Source organism: Engystomops pustulosus, chromosome 6 (assembly GCF_040894005.1).
Source record: "Engystomops pustulosus chromosome 6, aEngPut4.maternal, whole genome shotgun sequence".
NCBI lineage: Eukaryota > Metazoa > Chordata > Amphibia > Anura > Leptodactylidae > Engystomops > Engystomops pustulosus.
Window position 1 is genome coordinate 101,927,318 of NC_092416.1, and position 17,493 is coordinate 101,944,810.

At 43.5% G+C, this 17,493-nt stretch overlaps 1 protein-coding gene across 2 annotated transcripts in view; it reads right to left on the minus strand.

Moving 5' to 3' along the window:
- Window positions 1-16,534, minus strand: part of LOC140064055 (sulfotransferase 2B1-like) — a 121,841-nt gene extending 105,307 nt beyond the window's left edge. Inside the window, exon 1 of one of the 2 annotated variants that reach the window (XM_072110498.1) lies at window positions 16,441-16,534. In XM_072110498.1, the coding sequence (XP_071966599.1) occupies window positions 16,441-16,513 (73 nt within the window). In that variant the 5' untranslated portion in view covers window positions 16,514-16,534. Of the gene's footprint in view, window positions 1-10,912; window positions 11,069-16,440 lie in introns of those variants that run through there. The other variant, XM_072110499.1, reaches the window with a different exon arrangement.
- Window positions 16,535-17,493: the final 959 nt, after the last annotated feature.

A 17,493-nucleotide genomic window follows, 5' to 3' on the forward strand; every position in this document is an offset into this window, starting at 1 on the left:
CAGCCAATCAAATGGCGGCAACTCAGTGCATTTAGGCATGTAGACATGGTCAAGACAATCTCCTGCAGTTCAAACCGAGCATCAGTATGGGGAAGAAAGGTGATTTGAGTGCCTTTGAACGTGGCATGGTTGTTGGTGCAAGAAGGGCTGGTCTGAGTATTTCAGAAACTACTGATCTACTGGGATTTTCACGCACACACAACCATCTCTAGGGTTTACAGAGAATGGTCCGAAAAAGAAAAAACATCCAGTGAGCGGCAGTTCTGTGGGCGGAAATGCCTTGTTGATGCCAGAGGTCAGAGGAGAATGGGCAGACTGGTTCGAGCTCATAGAAAGGCAACAGTGACTCAAATCGCCACCCGTTACAACCAAGGTAGGCAGAAGAGCATCTCTGAACGCACAGTACATCGAACTTTGAGGCAGATGGGCTACAGCAGCAGAAGACCACACCGGGTGCCACTCCTTTCAGCTAAAAACAGGAAACTGAGGCTATAATTTGCACAAGTTCATCGAAATTGGACAGTAGAAGATTGGAAAAACGTTGCCTGGTCTGATGAGTCTTGATTTCTGCTGCGACATTCGGATGGTAGGGTCAGAATTTGGTGTCAACAACATGAAAGCATGGATCCATCCTGCCTTGTATCAACAGTTCAGGCTGGTGGTGGTGGTGTCATGGTGTGGGGAATATTTTCTTGGCACTCATTGGAGCCCTTGGTACCAATTGAGCATCGTTGCAACGCCACAGCCTACCTGAGTATTGTTGCTGACCATGTCCATCCCTTTATGACCACAATGTACCCAACATCTGATGGCTACTTTCAGCAGGATAATGTGTCATGTCATAAAGCTGGAATCATCTCAGACTGGTTTCTTGAACATGACAATGAGTTCACTGTACTCAAATGGCCTCCACAGTCACCAGATCTCAATCCAATAGAGCATCTTTGGGATGTGGTGGAACGGGAGATTCGCATTATGGATTTGCAGCCGACAAATCTGCGGCAACTGTGTGATGCCATCATGTCAATATGGACTAAAATCTCTGGGGAATGCTTCCAGCACCTTGTTGAATCTATGCCACGAAGAATAGGGGGTCCAACCCGTGACTAGCATGGTGTAACTAATAAAGTGTCCGGTGAGTGTACATGTACCCCACTATATATACACACACACGCAGTATACACCATATACATGTACCCCTCACTATAGATACACACAGGCTCTATACACCATATAAATGTACCCCTCTCTAAAGATACACACACGAGCGTTATACACCATATACTTGTACTCCTCAATATACACACAGGCCGTATACCCCTCACAATACACACTGGCTGTATACACCATATACATTCATCCCTCTCTAGAGATACACACGGGCACTATACACCATATACTTGCACCCCTCAACTTTACACACAGGCTGTATACCCCGTACACATGTGCCCCTCACTATACACACAGGCTGTATACACCACATACATGTCCCCCTCACTATACACACAGGTTGTATACCCCTCACAATTTGAATAGGCTGTATACACCGTATACATGTATGCCTCAATATACACAGGTTTGTATACCCCTCACAATACACACAGGTTGTATACACCTTATACTTGCATCCCTCTCTATAGATAAAGGTTGTATTCTCCATATACATGTGCCCCTCACTATACACAAAGGCTGTATACACCATATACATGTCCCCTTCTACACACAGGCTGTATACCCCTCACAATACAAATAGGCTATATACACCGTATACACGTATGCCTCAATATACACACAGGCTGTATACGCCTGACAATACACACAGGCTGTATACACCATATACATGTACCCCTCACTATACACACACAGGCTGTATACCCCTCACAATACACACAGGCTGTATGCATGTCCCCCTCACTATAGATACACACACACGCAGTATACACCATATACAAGTACCCCTCTCTAGAGATACACACATGAGCACTATACACCATATACTTGTACTCCTCAATATACACACAGCCTGTATACCCCTCAAATACACACTGGCTGTATACACCATATACATTAATCCCTCTCTAGAGATACACATGGGCACTACCCCTCACTATACATACAGGCTGTATACACCATATATATGTACCCCTCACTAAAGATATACACACAGTATACACCATGTACATGTAGCCCTCACTATACACACAGGCTGTATACCCCTCACTATACACACAGGCTGTATACCCCTCACTATACACACAGGCTGTTTACACCATATACATGTACCCCTCACTGTAGATACACAAAGGCTGTAAACACCATATAAATGTACCCCTCACTATACATAAGTCACCAAATACTGTATGCATTCATTATAATCCCATTCCCTTACATACTAAAAGATAACTTTTACTTGCAAAGTAATAAAAGATTAAATAATTCATCAAATACATATTTGTGGATCGATAGACTCAGTTCAAATTGCTAAAATCTTCCAACCATCTGGGTGGGTGTCATGTGGGTCAAATACCCCAGATGGTCCACATATAAACCAATTAAATGGTGGAATGGTTGTTGAATATAAATTAGTTGAGGCAATATATCTGTTTGACTTCCACATAAGTTATAAAGATAGAAGCTCTGGAGGGACTTGGCTGTTTAGCAACACAGCCCAACCAATAGGTAGTTTATCAAAAAATGTCGCCCCTGAGTGTAAGCACGATTCAATAGTCAACAGGGATAAGCTATTGGTTAGTTGTAGCACCGCTACATTTCCATTGTGTACAGAAGTTTTACATTTCAACAATATGTCTGGCAGATCTAAGAGCACGAGTTGGGCGATAGACTGAGATATGAGAAGAGGTAGGGGGTGCAGCATTATACAGAGCTTTGTGGATGAGGGTTATTATTTTAAACTGTATTCGAAAGGCAGCCAGTGCAATGACTGGCATGAGCTGGAGGCATCTGTGAAGTGTTTAGTCTGAAAGACAAGCCTGGCTGCTGCATTAAGAATAGATTGGTGAGGAGGGAGTTTGGAGAGTGGAAAACCGGTTAGTAGAGAGTTACAGTAGTCTAGACGACAGTGAATCAGAGCAACAGTTAGCATTTTACAGGTTTCAAATGTGAGAAATGGGCGGATTCTAGAGATGTTTCTGAGATGCATCTGGCAAGAGCAAGCAAGAGATTGAATGTGTGGCTCAAAGGAGAGGTCTGAGACCTGCACAACCCCAAGACAGAGGCCTGCTGCTTTGGGGTCATGGTGACCCCACAGACTAATATGGAGAAGTTAGGATAGGCTCTGTTGGTGGATTGTGAAAAGACAAGAAGTTCGGTTTTAGAAAGATTACGTTTCAGGAAGAGAGAGTACATGATGCTAGAGACAATAACTAGTGTTCTGGATTAGGCCAGGGCTGATCCAGCCAAGGCTGGATCATGACTGAGACGCTGTTGCGTCGAAACGCGTAGATCTTTGTATTGTCCATTTCGATGTATGCGATTTTTTCTAAATAAAGAAGATTTTTAATGAAGTAACACGTGGAGGTGTATGAAGTGCTGCCAATCTCTGTTTTTGTAAGTATCTGTGCTCCTGGAGGTCGAGGGTCTTTAGGAGCGTACACCATATCCTCACGATTTTTGATGGAAAGGAGGTCTCATGATAGACCCAGAAAAGGAGACACTGAAGGTGTGGTCAGAGAGAAAGGAGGAAAACCAAGAGAGTACAGTGTCATTCAGGCCAATGGAGCGAAGCATCCTGAGGAGGAGCTGGTGATCCACAGTATCAAACGCTGCCGAGAGGTCCAGAAGAATGAGGAGAGAATAGTCACCTCTGGATTTAGCAGTGAGGAGATCATCACAGACTTTAGTAAGAGCAGTTTCAGTAGAGTGCATAGAGCGGAAACCAGATTGTAGGGGGTCAAGGAGCGAGTTAGCTGAGAGAAAACGGAAAGTCAAGAATAAACCAGGCTTTCCAGGAGTTTGGAGATGAAAGGGAAGTTAAAAACTGGTCGGTAGTTAGCAGCACTGGACGGGTCCAGAGAAGGTTTCTTAAGTAATGGAGTAACAACAGCATGCTTGAAAGATGAGGGAAAGACACCAGAAGAGATAGAGAGATTGAAGATTTTAGTGAGGTGAGAAGTGACTGCTGGGGAGACTGACGGTACCAGATGCGAGGGGATGGGGTCACTGATGCAGGTAGTGGGATGAGCAGAGGAGAGAAGTCTGGACACTTCTTCCTCTGTGACTGGCTCAAAGGAAGAGAGTGAACAAGATGCGGTACCAGAGTGAAGGGGATTTATGGAGTTAGTGGACTGAGAAATTATTTCCTGTCGAATGCAGTCGATTTTATTTTTAAAGTAGGTGGCCAGATCTTCAGCCCCAAGGTCTGTGACAGGTTGCTGTACCTTTGGTGTAAGTAAGGAATGAAGAGTATTGAAGACTCTTTTGGGGTTGTTAGAAAGAGAAGATCAAGCAAGATGAAGAGCAGAGTTATAGGATTGGAGCATAAATTTAAAGTGAAGAAAGTCAGCGTAAGTGCCCGATTTTCTCCACAGACGTTCGGCACTCCTGGAGCACATAAGAAGGAAACGGGTTTGTACTGTGTGCCAAGGTTGCCTACATTTGTGTCGAAAGGCTCGAACCAATGGTTGTGCCATCTTATCCAGGGCGCTTCTGAGAACATGATCATAATGATTAGTGGCCAGGTTAGGACAGGAAAGAGAGGAGATGGGGGACAGCGATGGCTGCACAGTTTCTGCGAGGTGGGGAACACTAATGGCACATGGGTTCCGGTATGTGTGATAAATTGACATATTGGGGCAGATTTACTTACCCGGTCCATTCGCGATCCAGCGGTGCGTTCTCTGCGGTGGATTGGGGTCAGGCCAGGATTTATTAAGGTAGTTCCTCCGCCGTCCACCAGATTTCGCTGCTGCGCTGAAGAGCATTGGAACGCATTGGAATACACCGAGCCGGGCCGAGTGAAGGTAAGTGCAATTTTCGTGACACATTTTTTTTTTTTAAAATGTGGCGGTTTTTCCGAATCCGTCGGGTTTTCGTTCGGCCACGCCCCCCAATTTCCGTTGCGTGCATGCCGGCGCCGATGCGGCACAATACGATCGCGTGCGCCAAAATCCCGGGGCAATTCAGGGAAAATCGGCGCAAATCGGAAATATTTGGGTAACACGTCAGGAAAACACGAATCGGGCCCTTAGTAAATGACCCCCAATCTGTACAGGACAAGAACTATTTACAGTAAAAGAGAGAAGTTTATGGTCTGAAAGTGGAAAGACCGTCTTAGTAAAGTCAGAGACAGAAGAGAGTCGGGCAAAGACCCTCTTGGTGGGTAGGAGAATAAGAGAGTTGTACGAGTCCCAGAGAAGTAGTAAGTGATAAAAGCTGAGGGGCTGAAGAGGAGATGGGGGTGTTCATAGGGATGTTAAAGTCTCCCATGAGTGGTTTTGGGATATCACACGATAGAAAGTGAGGGAGCCATGAGGCAAATTGATCGAGGAACTGGTAGGGTGAGCCGGGAGGACGGTATACAACAGCCAAACGAATAGAGAATGGGCGGAAAAGTCTGAGGGTGTGAACCTCAAAAGCTAGGAAAGTAAGAGAGGGGACGGGAGGAATGACCTGGAAAGTGCATCGTGGAGAGAGCAGTATGCCTACCCCTCCTCCCTGCCTATTCTCAGGTCTGGAGGAGTGAGAGAAGTGCAAACCATCAGAGCAAAGTGCAGTGAGTGATGCAGTGTCATCCTGCTGGATCCAGGTTTCAGTGATAGCCAGCAGGTCAAAGGACATAGAAAGAAAGAGGTCGTGAAATTACTCCAGAGGGTACATTTGAAAGGATTTGTTAGACAAGAAGAGGAGAAAGTAGAGGGGATGCATATGCAACACCCTCGCCGATGCAATGGCGCAGGAGTGTTTGCGAATAAGCCCCATCGCATGTCACCACATCACACAGGGGACATTGCAGTGGTTAATCCTGCCTGGCAAGGCAGAAGTTAATCTGTGTATGATGTAAGAGTCTAGTATCCAATGATCTGTGTTACATCCTGTCTCTGTGAACTGAGAGGTAATTGGAGGAGCAGCCACCACCTGACCAAGGGGAGATGATAAAACCCCTGGCCAAGAATATTCTAGAGAGCAGTTAGCTGAGCAGTAGCTCAGAAGCAGACTGGAGTCTCTCCAGTACAGACTCTTCAGAGTCTGTACAGCTAGCACCCCAGACCAGAGCAGGAAGAGCCTAGCCCCTGCCTGAAGTGGAGCTAATAGTTAGTATAGTGAGGAAAGGGGTATTATCCTATCCTACCTTCAAGGGTGATACCTGAAGATATCCAGGATCAAGCTGAAGCATCCTATTAGGACACAGCTGCCTCCCAGCCTGCCATTGCATCCAGGCTGGTGATCTACATCCTGTGGCTCCCTCCAAATACCTCTCCAGTACTCCACCATCTTGTTAAAGGCACGTTGCTGATGTTCCTGTCGGTTCCAATAAAGAACTGTAAGTGTTTCTGTTCAACCTCTGCCTCCGTCTGGTCCCTGCTACTACAGCTGCCATCATCACAGGCACCCTGTCCACTACACAGAGACTCATCCTCTAGAGACCAAAGGGTTGCCCCAGGGAGATCCGCTATAGCAGCCTCTCCCTCATCATTTCTTGCCAACACCACCCTGCTGGAGACCTGCCAGGCTGTAGGACAGCCCTCCGGTTCCCCATACCAAGCACCGTGACACTAGCGTGCTTAGGCCGCAACCGCCAGCCACTCAGGTACTGCGGGCCCCGGCTGACTCCAGGCCCCGAGAAAAGGCTAGGCCCCGGTGGGGGATGTTGCACATTGGATGTTGATGGTTAGTAGGGTTCCTATGAGGGGTAGAAAGTTTTGAGCTGAAAGAAGGAGGACCAGAGTTTGGAGAGATATCACCTGCTGCAAGAAGGAGGAGAATAGACAAAGAAAGAAGATGATAAAGTGATTTATGAGAAGGTGATCTCTGCTTCACAGCAGAAGTAGATGGAGTATGGGGGTTGCATAAAGTATAAGGGACATGGGAGGAGTATAATGGTGAAAGAAATATTGAAGAACAGATGTGAATGGAAAGGAGAAAAACAGGTAGCATTAGTACAATGCCATTAAATAGGTAGACAGACATACTAGTTAATAAAATCGAGGATTTGATTGCATTTCTTTGCAAGCTTACCTTTCTCTTGCCCTTTCTAATTGCCGCTTTTATAATTGCCATTCTCAAAGTATCTTTTAACATGTAAGGGAATGGGATTATTATGACTGTGTGTACAGTATTTGGTGGCTAATTAAAGTAGATACGGGGGCAGGTACCTGTCATGTAGAGTAGTATAGCCCTTTTTAGGGCTAATTGGTTCATGGCCCAGAACTTCCGCCTACCAATGCATCTTCAGCGCCCAGCTCCTGGTAGCTGCACGCACTCGTCTGTGAAGCCGGGTTCTGCACATGCGCAGAGAGCAGGCCGCCAGATGCGCGGTCTAGGCTCCAAAGACGTAGCTACTCCTCATGCGCACAACGCAAGAGACTACTGGGGCCTCTTGCCGTGTAGCCTCATCTCTGGCTATTCCACCCCCCAGTAGCCTCTTTAGAAAATTTGCATATTAGAGGAATTAACCCCTTAAGGACGGAGGGTTTTCCGGCTCATTTCTCGCTCTCCAACTTCAAAAATCCATAACTTTTTCATTTTTCCGTGTACAGACCTGTGTGAGGGCTTATTTTGTGCGTAACAAATTTTACTTTCCCGTAATGTTATTTATTTTAACATGCCGTGTACTGCGAAGCTGAAAAAAAATTCCAAATGTGGAAAAATTGAAAAAAAACCGCACGTGCGTCACGTTCTTGTGGGCTCAGTTTTTACGACTTTCACTCTTCGCTCCAAATAACATGCCTACTTTATTCTTTGGTTCGGTGCGATCGCGGTGATACCAAATTTATATAGGTTTTATTGTGTTTTAATACATTTTCAAAAATTAAACGAATGTGTACAAAAAAGAAAAAAAATTTTTTGCCATCTTCTGACGCTAATAACTTTTTCATACTTTGGCGCACGGAGATGTGTGAGGGGTCATTTTTTGCGAAATGAGGCAACGTTTTCATTGCTATCATTTTGAGGTCTGTGCGACATTTTGATCATTTTTTATTTCATTTTTTATGTTATGTAAAAAGGTGTAAAAGTCGCATTTCGGACATTTGGGCGCCATTTCCCGCCTCGGAGGTCACCGCCGGCCGTAACCGTTTTTATATTTTGATAGATCGGGCATTTTGGGACGCGGCGATACCTAATATGTCTGTGATTTTTACTGTTTGTTATGTTTTATATCCGTTCTAGGGAAAGGGGGGTGATTTGAACTTTTAATATTTTATTAATTTTTTTTATTTTTTAAACTTTTTTTTTTCTTTTTTTTTTCACTATCTTTTAGACCATCTAGGGTACAATAACCCTAGATGATCAGATCGCTCCTACCATATACTGCAATACTACAGTATTGCAATATATGGCGTTTTTGCAGGTCTTACATTACAATGAGCCACTGGCTCATTGTAACGAACCTGCATAAACCATGTAGCCTCGTGTCAAGAGAAGACCCGAGGCTACCATGGTAACCGATCGCCGCCCCCCGATGACGTTCGGGGGCGTGGCGATCGAAAAAAAGATGGCGGCGCCCGCGCGCCGCCGTCTTTTAAACGCCGCCCGCGACTTTGCGGGCGGCGTTTAGAGGGTTAATAGCCGCGATCGGTGCAAGCACCGACCGCGGTTATTAGCGGTGGGGGTTTTGTGCAAAATGCAAAAACCCCCACCTCTGTATGAAGAGGACTCAGCCCGTGAGCCCTCTTCATACTTCCCTTATACCTCTGCGCCGTAGAGCTACGGCGCAGAGCGTTAAGGGGTTAAAATGTATAAAAGTTCTGGGCCACGAACGGATTAGCGCTAAAAAGGGCTATACTACTCTACATTAGAGGAACCTGCCACCGGATCTACCTTAACCCCTTAACAACCTGGCCCTTTTTTGTTTTTTCATTTCCGTTTTTTACTCCCCACCTTCAAAAATCTATAACTTTTTTTATTTTTACACGTAAAGAGCTCTGTGACAGCTTGGTTTCTGCGTACAAAATTGCACTTCATAATGATGTTATTGAATATTGTATGCCGTGCACTGGGAAGTGGAAAAAAATTCCAAATTCAGTGAAAATGGTGAAAAAACGCATGTGCACCATTTTCTTGTGGGCTTGGCTTTTAAGGTTTTCACTATGCACCCCAAATGACATGTCTACTCTATTCTTTGAGTCGGTCACGGGGGTACCAAATTTGTATAAGTTTTATAAAGTTTTCATACATTTACAAAAAATAAAACCTCCTGTACAAATTTTTTTTTTTTATTTTGCCATCTTCTGGCACTAATAACGTTTTCATACTTTGGTGCACAGAGCTGTGGGTGATGTCATTTTTTAATTTCAAAACTGTACGACCTTTTTATCATTTTTCATCAAATTTTGTATGTTTTTCAAAATGGCCAAAAAAATGCCATTTTCTACTTTGGGCGCTATTTTCTGTTGCGGGGATAAACGCAGTGAAAACCCGTTATTATATTTTGACAGATTAGACAGGTTAGTGAGGGGTTGATTCTAATTTTTGTTTTTTCATTACAAATTTTTGTTTTAACTTTTTTTTTTATTTTTTTACTATTTTTCAGACTCCTTAGGATACTTTAACCCTAGGTTGTCTGATCGATCCTACCATATACTACCATACTACAGTGTGGCAGTATATGGGGATTTTCTTCCCCATTCATTACAATGTCCAATTAGCACATTGTAATGAATGGGTTAAAACGAGACAGCCTCGGATTTTAGGAAGACCCGAGGCTGTCACAGCAACGGATCTCTGCTTCCCGATGACGTCACTGAGAGCGACTATCTTTGGCGTAATAGCGCCCTTAAGGGAGTAATGGTTAGATCCGTGGTGGTAGGTTTCCTTTAAAGAAGTGTCTGCCTTACATGGTATATCGTTGCTGCTTTGGTTACCTCACTATAGATACACATAGGTTGTATAGACCAGTGATTTTCAACCAGTGTGCCGTGGCAATTTACGAGATGCTGCAATCAGCGCTATTTTAAAATGACACTTCATTGGCCGTTTTGGAATTGCGGGAAAAGTGAGAATGTGTTGATAGAACTGCATTATCTTTGAACGTCATCCTACTGGACCCTACATTCTTACTGTACAAAGAGATCCTGGTGAGAAGCTACAATGATAGTCTGAATTTGCTCTCCTTCTTTCAACTGTATTAGTGGCCTCAAGGGGCCGAAATGATTGATAGTTGAAGAGCAGGTAGCAATAAGTTACTGCTTAAAATTCAATGTTGGCACTTTGCGGTAAATAAGTGGCTTTTGGTTATAGTTTGGGCACTCGGTCTCTAAAAGGTTCGCCATCACTGAACTATATGTATAATATGACTGTTTTAGTGTCATTTTGTGCTATTTTGGTTGGTGGTGTGCCTCTGGATTTTCGAAGTATAAAAAGTGTGCCGCGGCTCAAAAAAGGTTGAAAATCACTTGTATAGACAATATACATGAACCCCTTACTATAAATACACACATGCTGAATACACCATATACATGTACCGCTCATAACAGATACACACAGGCCCTATACACCATATACATGTAGCCCTCTCTATAGATACACATACATGCTATATACACCATATAAATGTACCCCTCTCTATAGATACACATACGGGCTATATACACCATATACATGTAGCCCTCTCTATAGATACACATACATGCTATATGCACCATATACATGTACCCCTCTCTATAGATACACATACGGGCTATATACACCAGATACATGTACCCCTCACTATGGACACAGACAGTAGCGTAACTACCATGGTAGCAGACGTAGCAGCCGCTACGGGGCCCCGCCTCTCAGAGGGCCCGGATCCGACCTGCCACACGAACTATAGAATGGACGATGTGCCTGCACGGCACATGATTCATGCTGCAGAACTTCATGCTGAGCTGCTGCTTAGTGTAGAAATGCCGGGAGGGGGAAGGGGAGGGGCAGAGGAGGGCAGCGGCAGGAGACACTTCAGGTAACATCCTGTCCTGTCACCCGGCTGCATTCTTATCTATGTGGCCTGCAGATCCCCGGCCTGGGAGCAGGTCTCCTGGGGCCGGGGGCTGCTGCTGAGCTGGGAGCAGGATCTAGTGACTACCACTACCTGCCTTATACTTCTGCCCCTCTGCCTGGTCAATGTCTCCTGGGATGTAACCAGCTCCAGGGCCTGTGACAAGATCACTGGATGCTGCTCCCAGGGAATACAAGTGTAAGTGTGCAGCGGATGTAAATGTGTATATATGAGTGTATGATGCATATAAATCAGTGTATGTGGTGTATATAGCAGTGTATAATGTGTGTATGAGTGTGTAATGTATTTATAAGTATCTAATGTGTGTGTATGATTGTATAATGTGTATGTATAATGTGTATATTAAAGGAAACCTACCACCACAAATCTACCTATAAAGGTAGATCGGGTGGTAGGTGAATCAATGGGACGTGAGGATAGCCCTTTTAAGGGCTAATCCTCGCGTCCCCGCAATGATTTGAAAACTTTTATTACCCTAATATGTTAATTTTGTTATGTGGCTACTGGGGCGTGGAGTAGCCGCTTCTGAGGTTACACGAGGCGGCTACTCCACGCCCCGGTAGCCACTTTACCCCTCCTACTCACCATGTTCGGCAGTTGCGCGCCCTCGTCCGCCGATCCTGCCGTCTGCGCATGCGCAGAACAGCAGGCCCGCGCCTGCGCAGTCACTGCTCCGAAGCCGGGGCTGCACAGGCGCGGGCCTGCTGTTCTGCGCATGCGCAGACGGCAGGATCGTCGGACGAGGGCGTGCAGCTACGAGCAGCTGCGCGCCGAACATGGTGAGTAGGAGGGGTAAAGTGGCTACCGGGGCGTGGAGTAGCCGCCTCGTGTAACCTCAGATGCGGCTACTCCACGCCCAAGTAGCCGCATAACAAAATTAACATATTAGGGTAATAAAAGTTTACAAAAAAGTGCGGGGACGTGAGGATTAGCCCTTAAAAGGGCTATCCTCACGTCCCATTGATTCACCTACCACCCGATCTACCTTTATAGGTAGATTTGTGGTGGTAGGTGCCCTTTAAGTGTATGATGTGTGTTTAATGAGTGTATAATGTGTATATGAGTATATAATGTGTGTATAATGTATATATGAGTATATAATGTATATATGAGTATATAATGTGTGTATAATGTATATATGAGTATATAATGTATATATGAGTATATAATGTGTGTATAATGTGTATATGAGTATATAATGTGTTTATAATGTATATATGAGTATATAATGTGTGTATATAGGAGTGTATAATGTATATATTGTGTATAATGTGTGTGTATCAGTGTAAAATGTATGTAATGAGTGTATAACGTATATTTGAGTATATCATGTGTATATATGAGTTTATTCATTGTGTGTATATGAGTGTATAATGTGTATATAAGAGTGAATAATCTATATATGAGTGTATATTGTGTGTATAAGGTGTATATGAGTGTACATGTTTATATATGAGCCTATAATTATATGTGTATATGATTTTATACATGTGTATATATTAGTGTAGTTTGCACGTATAAATGAGTTTAAAAATGTATACAACTCATATTATAATGTATATTATTATACGCACATAATGTATATAACTGAGTGAATGTGTGTAAATATGAGTATAAAATGTATTTGTATCAGTGCATAACTGTATGTGTATAAGGGTTATACATATGTGTATATGTACATAAACATGTATATGAAGGTATCTGTATAAATATGCGTATAAATAAACAAATATATTATACATAAATCTGACATACTCTGCCAAAACCTTAAAATACATTTAAAGTCAAGTTAAATGGAGGATGTGACCCCTGCAGTTACGGTTAAGCACCACTACACAATGGGCAGCGCTGTTTTCTTCTCTCTTCTGTGTGTAGTAAAGCTGCTGGAGGCTGCTCTCCTCTGATCAGCGCTGGTGCCAGGTGTCCATCTCTCATAAATAATCTATACTACTGAAAGGCTGCAATATTTTGTGACTGTAAAACGTAACTTCAAATGTATTTTAAAAGGAACCTGTCAATAGGATTTCACATATCATGTTAATGGCAGCTACTGTGGGTCCCATTATACTCAACAAAAACATGTATTTGAATATATCTGCTTGTTTGAAAAGGTATCTATCTCTATACAAGTTCTGGAGCCTGAGTCATGTGGGCAGGTGTTTCATGGTGACTCCACGACTCCTGCTGCTTGAATGACTTGGGCCCCAGAAGCTGAATAGAGATAAGTACCATTTCTAAATGAGATTTCTCAAAAATAATCATTAAAAAATACATACCGTATTTGTTTAGTGTATAACGGGACCTGCAGCAGCCATTAACCTGATAACTGAAACCCTGCTGATAGGTTCCCTTTAAGGTTATGCAGCACCATATTACGTAAAGGTTTATATCTTGGGGGCCCCATTCTGAAGTCTCCTAGTTACGCCTCTGGACACAGGCTGTATACCCCTCACAATACACCAAAGCTGTTTAATCCATATACATGTACCCCTCACAATACACAAAGGCAGTATACACCGTATACATGTGCTCCTCACTATAAGCACAGGCTGTATACACCATATACATGTGCACTTCGCTATACACACAGGCTGTATACACCATATACATGTGCACTTCCTGGAACTACAGGAGCTGAGCAGTGGCTGCCATTCTCTGGGATAACTGACATGTGGAGAATGGCAGCCACTGCTCAGCTCCTGCAGTTCCAGGCAGGGCTGCACAGGCTGTAGAGCGCTCTCACAGCCACCACAGGCCCCTTCTGTCGCCTGCTCTCTCTCTCTTCCTCAGGAATGTTCAACAGCAAGACATTAACACAAGTGGGAGCTCTGCTGCAGGAAGACGGCAGGCGGGAGCGGGCTTGTTCTTAGCAGTGGAGGGATGGGAGCTTTATATATTTATATCTCAACAAGAATAGTTTACATGTAGGACCTATGTAAACCTTTGTGTTTTTTTGCTCATATGTATGCTGTATACCAAATATTTAACAGTATACAGGAGCTCGATCTGACCGTATATATTCATTTCCACATAAACACATGCGCTCCAGAACAAGTAACTGATGCAAAACACATGGGAAACATATAAAACTTTTGTTTCTTTGACTTTTAGTGCAGGTTTGCGAAGTGTGTCATGATGTTTTTTTTTTCCTGTAGAGCTCCTGATTTGTCATAAGTTTTAAAATGTGGATGTCGCAATTGCTGTAAAAAGTCAACACTTTTGCACAAATACATTCCTGTCCAAAGTCTATTGTATAGTTTAAAAGAAAAGACTGGACTACGGGAAATGGGAATAGCAGAATGATAAAACCAATACCTACTATTTAACAGAAGCGGAAAAAAGAAGGGCCTCTATTCCCACCAAATACCCTCAATATGCATTTCACCTTTGCTTTGTCAGGAGAACCAAACAGAGGCAAACAATAACTAGAGTATAACAAGTATAAGATAACACTTGTTTTGCTTCAGTTTGAAAAGACAACATACACAGAAAAGAGTCCACCACTGGTCAAATAACCACATATATAACTTAAATAAATTACAGTAAGCTAGTATAGTTATAGTCCTCAAAACAAGTCATGGTATTGCTTATAAACAAGCATTAAACTTTACTCAGAGGAATAACAGAGGACAAGTGGCACAATGAACATACAAAACGCTTATTGGGTGGTGTCCACCGTTGTTCTGTATACGCATGTATTTGTATTTTGTAAGTGAACCTTATCCCCTATCCTGTTATTCCTGTGGGTAAAGTTTAATACTTGTTTGTAAGCAATACCTTGACTTGTTCTGAGGACTATCCCTATATACATGCTTAGTATGATTTATTTATGATGTATATGTAGTTATTAGACTAGTGGTTGGCTCATTTCTGTGTATGTTCTCTTTAATTTGTTGTCTTTTAATTAATTATTTTGCAATAAAGGTGTTATGTTATGCTTATTCTACTCTAGTCATTGGGACACATTTACTTACAGGGTCACCCGAGTACACTGAAAGCGCATTGTCCGTCTATAAGCTGCGTGCGGCAATTCACTAAGATTGTGCGCCTGAAGTGATGAATGTGCCGCTTCTCCGCTTAGGTCCGACAGAGTTCACCATCTTTTTGTGGTGCAAACCTAGGGCTTGCGACACAATTTAAAAGTTAAATACGGCTCACAGTCCGAATCAGTCGGACCGTCGACAGCACACCCCCTAATTTGTATTCCAAGGAAGCCTGGGCAGCTGCGCCACAAAAAGGGTTGTGTGCGCCACAATCCCAGTGCATACACTTATTAAATACCTGTGCCAGTTATTTTAGCCCCCAAAAAAGTGCACAGTCCAACTAAGGGCTCATTCACACGGCCGTCTGCGGGGACGTACATGCGGCCGCATGTACGTCCCCATAGATGGCAATAGCGGCACGGCGGGGATCCGGGCCGCACACCGCAAAAAGATAGAGCATGCTCTATCTTTTGGCGTGTGTGCGGCCGTGCTCCGCTATTCTCTATGGAGGGAGGAGGGGTCACCTCCTCCTCCTCTCCAGCACACGGCGGTATGTCCGCACGGCGGGCATACCGCTGTGTGAATGTACCCTAAAGTGTGCATCGGGACCCTTAGTAAATGTGTCCCATTGTTTCCCTCTGTTTGTTGTGATATTTACATGCAGTCAAGACATTAGGCATACAGCTATAATAATCTCTATTTATATAGCGCCATCATGTACCGTAGCGTAAATAAAATACTTACCGTAATTACAGAGTACAAACTATGAAATAGCAAGCTTTCATGCCAATAAAATGGTGTGAATGTTCACATGGCTGTGGGTGGCACATTAGGAATTTTGTCCTGGGGCCCTGTGGACTCTATTAACTCCACTGGACAGAACATAATGGGTAGAATGCACATAAATGCATAATTGCCATAGTATTTTTCACGTACATAAATGGGTGTTCTGGTGCGTATTCGCAGCAACCGCCACATATATGTCAGCAAATCCAACAGAAATATGGCGCACGCACATTGAACTGAGTGCACCAGAAAAAAACGGTGCACACAGAGCTCGTCAAATTCATGAAGACAGAGCTCTGGTCTTCATGAATGTGTCGTCCACTGCATGATAACAAGGCAAACTGCACGTTGTCCAGCTTGCCTTACTATTAGTAAATGTGGGCCAAAGTATTCAATTCTGCATCTGCACATGTGCGCACGCAAACACAAGTTCTACTCCTCAAAAGCTTCAGTTAATTCTAATTCACAAATAAAAATGTTAAAAGAGAAATGTACCTTTTAAGTGAAGTCTAAAGATCTCAGGACTGAACAGAAAGAAGAGATTCCAAAGACGTCCTTTGACTTGCATTGTCAGGGGGTTGAGCTTACAGTTTACTTTTCCCACAATCCTTAGTTTCATGTCATACTGCTATAAAGTGGAGGTCACAACAGAAAGCAGTTCCTGTTTCAGAGACCTAAGGGTTATCAGTGTTCTATTAATTTACAAATGCTTATGTTCACAGACATTATACTTGTCTTGTAAAATGTGCCATTCTTCTATTAAACATTTTATGCACTGATAAAGGTCATGCTTATCAAGCATTCATAAATGTATAAAGAGCAACATATCGCATGTAGCATGTAGTACCAACAAATGCATTTTTAGCACCTTGTGTCGCTGCATGTGTCGCTTCCCCTGCTGAGGTCCGCCGGAGTTCACCTTCTTCTTCCCGGCACATGTGAGTGCTAATCTTGCGACACAATTTGCTTTTTAAATTTCGTGGTTTGTCTGAATCAGTCGAGTTGTTCGACGTCCAAGCCCTCCCAATTTGTGTTGCATGCAAGCCGGCGCCGATGCGACACAATCCGATTGGATGTGCCAAAAACCCAGGGCAATTCAGGGCAAAACGGAAAAGAATCGCGAAACCTGATGAAAATGCAGTGTTCACACCCCTAGTAAATATTCCCCATAGTGTTTCATCCAAGCAAAGCAGTGATCAGTGAGCAAATATACTCAAGGCTGATTCTATCCTATTTGCTGCCTGATGTTGTCACACGTTAGTATCTGTCAGTGACATAGACATTAGCAACATCCTGATCCTTACAAGCAATGATCTGCTCTATCAGGGACTTAAATATTTCTTCTGCCGCTCGCAGTTCATCTGCCGCAAAATTCACCAACAGCTCATCTCACACTGCACCCATAAAAATATCACAGTCACCTACATTATAATGTCACCTGGATAACAGTGCTACTAAATAATATACACCCCTCCCAACACAACTGACGACACTGTCTCCCACAATTAAAAAAGCCACAGTGTGGCCCTAAAAATGTATTTATAATAT